Genomic DNA, 6,508 nt, shown 5'->3' on the forward strand with positions numbered 1-6,508 from the left:
ACCAGAGATCTTTCGAAACTTTGAGCGGGATTGAAACATTTAGAGCAACTTCAAAATGTGACGTTCTGCAGTGAGACTGTGAGAGCTTGTTGAGAGAGACGTGTTGTAGGGCTGATGTGGATGTTTGGGGACTGGAAGGATGTAGAGGGGTGAGCCATCTGGGCATGTTGACTAGGTGGTTGGCTTTTTGGAGGACAGGGATTATGTTGGTGTTTTGGGTTTTAGAGACCCACTGTACTGATTGTTGAGTGAAGCGTGTCACACTCTCGCTCTCGCTCTCGCTTCGTCTTACATATAAAACATTCTGAATCCTTCTCGTCTCATTTTCCATCTCCCCTTCTCCCCAGATGTGATATTCATGAAGAGTGAGTGAGCACATTTTGGACATCTGTGAAGCACACCTAGCGAGGGAGAGAGAGAAGAGAGGGGGGAAGACAGAGGGTGTCCTGAAAAATGTGTGAACGATTTGGCCCCTTCATAAAAGAGGCCCAATTCTTTTTTTTCATGTCCTACCACATGGTGAGCCTCTCTCACACACACACACACACACACACACACACACACGCAATAACTATGGAAAGAGAGATGGGACAGTGAAAATTGTTCTAAAGGATTTTCTTTCTGGGTTCATGGCACAAGAACAGATATCTTGTATCATTGATGTAGTTAGAAGACTGACAAAGTTCCATATTATTTAAGAGCTATAATTAGATAATTCTGTCTTCAGATCATCTGATTCTCAGCCGATGACTTCCTGGTGGAGAGTGAGCTACTTCCTGTTAACAGTAAGAAACTTCCTGCCAGGATAATAGTCCCCCGAGGACAGGTCTTTCAGGCACCAGCAGAGTGGGACACAGACATACTATTGAGGACAGGGTCACCTCTAGCTGTCAGAGGTAGAACATTACAGTTTCCACAATATTAGACTCCCTTGTAGATACATTTCTGTTTCGAGATATTAACAAAGGAAGGTTGTACCTGCTCCAGATATAGTAGCAAGGAGAATAACGGAGGACTAGAATGAGAAAGGCAAGGCTATGTGACCCCTGCTTCCAGCTCTAGGGTCATGTGCCATGTCATTCAGCTGACCTCTGACCCAGGGTAATTTCACCTCTGTCAGTCAGCCATGAGGTAGTACTTTCATTTTATTATCATACCAGGGGAGGAAACACACACACACACACACACACACACACACACACACACACACACACACACACACACACACACACACACACACACACACACACACGCATACGCACACGCACACACATACCCCCCTCACACACACACATACTCCCACACACACACACACACACACACACACACACACACACACACACACACACACACACGCACACACACACACACACACACACATACTCCCTTCACATACCTCCCTCCCTCACACACACACATATTCCCCTCACACACACATACCCCCCTCACACACACATACCCCCTCACACACACATACCCCCCTCACACACTCATACCCCCCTCACACACAGGAGAAGAACGTTATTTTGTGTATGCATTTAAACTCAGCAAAAAAAGAAATGTCCTCTCACTGTCAACTGCGTTTATTTTTTTGTGTAAATATTTGTATGAACAAAACAAGATTCAACAACTGAGACATAAACTGAACAAGTTCCACAGACATGTGACTAACAGAAATGGTATAATGTGTTCCTGAACAAAGGGGGGTCAAAATCAAAAGTAACAGTCAGTATCTGGTGTGGCCACCAGCTGCATTAAGTACTGCAGTGCATCTCCTCCTCATGGACTGTACCAGATTCTCCAGTTCTTGCTGTGAGATGTTACCCCACTCTTCCACCAAGGCACCTGATTGAGATCCGGGCTCTTCGCTGGCCATGCCCGAACACTGACATTGCTGTCTTGCAGGAAATCACGCACAGAACTGGTGGCATTGTCATGCTGCAGGGTCATGTCATGATGAGCCTGCAGGAAGGGTACCACATGAGGGAGGAGGATGTCTTCCACGTGGTTGAGATTGCCGGCAATGACAACAAGCTCAGTCCGATGCTGTGACACACCGCCCCAGACCATGATGGACCCTCCACCTCCAAATCAATCCCGCTCCAGAGTACAGGCCTCGGTGTAACGCTCATTCCTTCAACGATAAACGCGAATCCAACCATCACCCCTGGTGAGACAAAATCACGACTCATCAGTGAAGAGCCCTTTTTGCCAGTCCTGTCTGGTCCAGCGACGGTGGGTTTGTGCCCATAGGCGACGTTGATGCCGGTGATGTCTGGTGAGGACCTGCTTACAACAGGCCTACAAGCCCTCAGTCCAGCCTCTCTCAGCCTATTGCGGACAGTCTGAGCACTGATGCAGGGATTGTGCATTCCTGGTGTATCTCGGCCAGTTGATATTGCCATCCTGTACTTGTCCCGCAGATGTGATGTTTGGATGTACCGATCCTGTGCAGGTGTTGTTACACGTGGTCTGCCACTGCGAGAACGATCAGCTTGTCCGTCCTGTCTCCCTGTAGTGCTGTCTTATGCGTCTCACAGTACGGACATTGCAATTTATTGCCCTGGCCACATCTGCAGTCCTCATGCCTCCTTGCAGCATGCCTAAGGCACATTCACACAGATGAGCAGGGACTCTGGTCATCTTTCTTTTGGTGTTTTTCAGAGTCAGTAGAAAGGCCTCTTTAGTGTCCTAATTTTTAATTAAGTTTTCATTAATTGTTTACGGTTCATTGAACAGCATGTGAAACGGTGTTTAACCCTTTACAATGAAGATCTGTGAAGTTATTTGGATTTTTATGAAATTTCTTTGAAAGACAGGGTCCTGAAAAAGGGAAGTTTATTTTTTTGCAGAGTTTGTCTGTGTGTATTGTATGTGTATATGCACTGTCTCTGTGTGTCAGTGTGTGTTAGTATGTGTCAGTGTGTGTCTCTGTGTGTCAGTGTGTGTCTCTGTGTCAGTGTGTGTCTCTGTGTGTCAGTGTGTGTCTTTGTGTGTTAGTGTGTGTCGGTGTATGTCTCTGTGTGTCAGTGTGTGTTAGTATGTGTTAGTGTGTGTCTCTGTGTGTCAGTGTGTGTCTCTGTGTGTCAGTGTGTGTCTCTGTGTGTCAGTGTGTGTCTTTGTGTGTCAGTGTGTGTTAGTGTGTGTCGGTGTATGTCTCTGTGTGTCAGTGTGTGTTAGTATGTGTCAGTGTGTGTCTCTGTGTGTCAGTGTGTGTCTCTGTGTGTCAGTGTATGTCTCTGTGTGTCAGTGTGTGTAAGTATGTGTCAGTGTGTGTCTCTGTGTGTCAGTGTGTGTCTCTGTGTGTCAGTGTGTGTCTCTGTTTGACAGTGCCTATAGGTATTGTTGCATGCAAGTGGATGTGTTTAACAGCCCTCTCTCCTTGTCTGTCTCTCTCAGCTGGAGGAGATGATGAACGCCCTGGAGAAGACCAGGCAGGAGCTGGACACCACCAAGCAGCGCCTCTCCACTACCCAGCACTCCCTGCAGGAGCGGGACGGTCACCTGACCAACCTGAGGCTCGAGAGACGCAGACAGCTGGAGGAGATCCTGGAGATGAAGTGAGTCTATAACTGTCTCCCTCCCTCCCTCCCTCCCTCCCTCACTCCCTCCCTCACTCCCTCCCTTCTTAGTTCATTTTTGCCGTCTCTGCCTCTAGACATCTAGTATCTGTTTCTCTCTCTGGACATCTAGTATAGTTGTTTGTTTCTCTCTCTGGACATCTAGTATAGTTGTCTGTTTCTCTCTCTGGACATCTAGTATAGTTGTCGGTTTCTCTCTCTGGACATATAGTATAGTTGTATGTTTCTCTCTCTGGACATATAGTATAGTTGTCTGTTTCTACCTCTGTCGCGCTCTCTCTCTCTCTCTCTCTCTCTCTCTCTCTCTCTCTCTCTCTCTCTCTCTCTCTCTCTCTCTCTCTCTCTCTCCCTACTCTCTCTTGAAATATTGTCATTTTCTCCTTTTTTGCTCTGTTTTGCTTTCGGTGTGTCTCTGTAACGGTCTGTTTTGGGCTTTGTCTCTATACCGGTCTGTTTTGGGCTTTGCCTCTATACCGGTCTGTTTTGGGCTTTGCCTCTATACCGGTCTGTTTTGGGCTTTGTCTCTGTACCGGTCTGTTTTGGGCTTTGCCTCTATACCGGTCTGTTTTGGGCTTTGTCTCTGTACCGGTCTGTTTTGGGCTTTGTCTCTGTAACGGTCTGTTTTGGGCTTTGTCTCTATACCGGTCTGTTTTGGGCTTTGCCTCTATACCGGTCTGTTTTGGGCTTTGTCTCTATACCGGTCTGTTTTGGGCTTTGTCTCTGTAACGGTCTGTTTTGGGCTTTGTCTCTGTACCGGTCTGTTTTGGGCTTTGTCTCTGTAACGGTCTGTTTTGGGCTTTGTCTCTGTACCGGTCTGTTTTGGGCTTTGTCTCTGTAACGGTCTGTTTTGGGCTTTGTCTCTGTAACGGTCTGTTTTGGGCTTTGCCTCTATACCGGTCTGTTTTGGGCTTTGTCTCTGTACCGGTCTGTTTTGGGCTTTGCCTCTATACCGGTCTGTTTTGGGCTTTGTCTCTGTACCGGTCTGTTTTGGGCTTTGTCTCTGTAACGGTCTGTTTTGGGCTTTGTCTCTGTACCGGTCTGTTTTGGGCTTTGCCTCTATACCGGTCTGTTTTGGGCTTTGTCTCTATACCGGTCTGTTTTGGGCTTTGTCTCTGTACCGGTCTGTTTTGGGCTTTGTCTCTGTAACGGTCTGTTTTGGGCTTTGTCTCTGTAACGGTCTGTTTTGGGCTTTGTCTCTGTACCGGTCTGTTTTGGGCTTTGTCTCTGTAACGGTCTGTTTTGGGCTTTGTCTCTGTACCGGTCTGTTTTGGGCTTTGCCTCTATACCGGTCTGTTTTGGGCTTTGTCTCTGTACCGGTCTGTTTTGGGCTTTGCCTCTATACCGGTCTGTTTTGGGCTTTGTCTCTGTACCGGTCTGTTTTGGGCTTTGTCTCTGTAACAGTCTGTTTTGGGCTTTGTCTCTGTAACGGTCTGTTTTGGGCTTTGTCTCTGTAACGGTCTGTTTTGGGCTTTGTCTCTGTACCGGTCTGTTTTGGGCTTTGTCTCTATACCGGTCTGTTTTGGGCTTTGCCTCTATACCGGTCTGTTTTGGGCTTTGTCTCTGTACCGGTCTGTTTTGGGCTTTGTCTCTTACCGGTCTGTTTTGGGCTTTGTCTCTGTAATGGTCTGTTTTGGGCTTTGTCTCTATACCGGTCTGTTTTGGGCTTTGTCTCTGTACCGGTCTGTTTTGGGCTTTGTCTCTGTACCGGTCTGTTTTGGGCTTTGTCTCTTACCGGTCTGTTTTGGGCTTTGTCTCTGTAATGGTCTGTTTTGGGCTTTGTCTCTATACCGGTCTGTTTTGGGCTTTGTCTCTGTACCGGTCTGTTTTGGGCTTTGTCTCTATACCGGTCTGTTTTGGGCTTTGTCTCTATACCGGTCTGTTTTGGGCTTTGTCTCTGTAACGGTCTGTTTTGGCCTTTGTCTCTGTAACGGTCTGTTTTGGGCTTTGTCTCTATACCGGTCTGTTTTGGGCTTTGTCTCTGTAACAGTCTGTTTTGGGCTTTGTCTCTGTAACAGTCTGTTTTGGGCTTTGTCTCTGTACCGGTCTGTTTTGGGCTTTGTCTCTGTAACGGTCTGTTTTGGGCTTTGTCTCTGTACCGGTCTGTTTTGGGCTTTGCCTCTATACCGGTCTGTTTTGGGCTTTGTCTCTATACCGGTCTGTTTTGGGCTTTGTCTCTGTAACAGTCTGTTTTGGGCTTTGTCTCTGTAACGGTCTGTTTTGGGCTTTGTCTCTGTACCGGTCTGTTTTGGGCTTTGTCTCTGTAACGGTCTGTTTTGGGCTTTGTCTCTGTAACGGTCTGTTTTGGGCTTTGCCTCTATACCGGTCTGTTTTGGGCTTTGTCTCTGTACCGGTCTGTTTTGGGCTTTGCCTCTATACCGGTCTGTTTTGGGCTTTGTCTCTGTACCGGTCTGTTTTGGGCTTTGTCTCTGTAACGGTCTGTTTTGGGCTTTGTCTCTGTACCGGTCTGTTTTGGGCTTTGCCTCTATACCGGTCTGTTTTGGGCTTTGTCTCTATACCGGTCTGTTTTGGGCTTTGTCTCTGTACCGGTCTGTTTTGGGCTTTGTCTCTGTAACGGTCTGTTTTGGGCTTTGTCTCTGTAACGGTCTGTTTTGGGCTTTGTCTCTGTACCGGTCTGTTTTGGGCTTTGTCTCTGTAACGGTCTGTTTTGGGCTTTGTCTCTGTACCGGTCTGTTTTGGGCTTTGCCTCTATACCGGTCTGTTTTGGGCTTTGTCTCTGTACCGGTCTGTTTTGGGCTTTGCCTCTATACCGGTCTGTTTTGGGCTTTGTCTCTGTACCGGTCTGTTTTGGGCTTTGTCTCTGTAACGGTCTGTTTTGGGCTTTGTCTCTGTAACGGTCTGTTTTGGGCTTTGTCTCTGTAACGGTCTGTTTTGGGCTTTGTCTCTGTAACGGTCTGTTTTGGGCTTTG

The 6,508-nt window shown here is 47.4% G+C and overlaps 1 protein-coding gene across 1 annotated transcript in view; it reads left to right on the plus strand.

The window, feature by feature from the left end:
- LOC135527848 (ERC protein 2) overlaps positions 1 to 6,508 on the plus strand; it is a 454,194-nt gene that overhangs the window by 247,588 nt on the left and 200,098 nt on the right. The window contains exon 13 of the mRNA XM_064956457.1: positions 3,400 to 3,560. Coding sequence (XP_064812529.1) covers positions 3,400 to 3,560 — 161 coding nt within the window. The remainder of the gene's footprint in view (positions 1 to 3,399; positions 3,561 to 6,508) is intronic.

Source organism: Oncorhynchus masou, chromosome 33, assembly GCF_036934945.1.
Source record: "Oncorhynchus masou masou isolate Uvic2021 chromosome 33, UVic_Omas_1.1, whole genome shotgun sequence".
Taxonomy (NCBI): domain Eukaryota; kingdom Metazoa; phylum Chordata; class Actinopteri; order Salmoniformes; family Salmonidae; genus Oncorhynchus; species Oncorhynchus masou.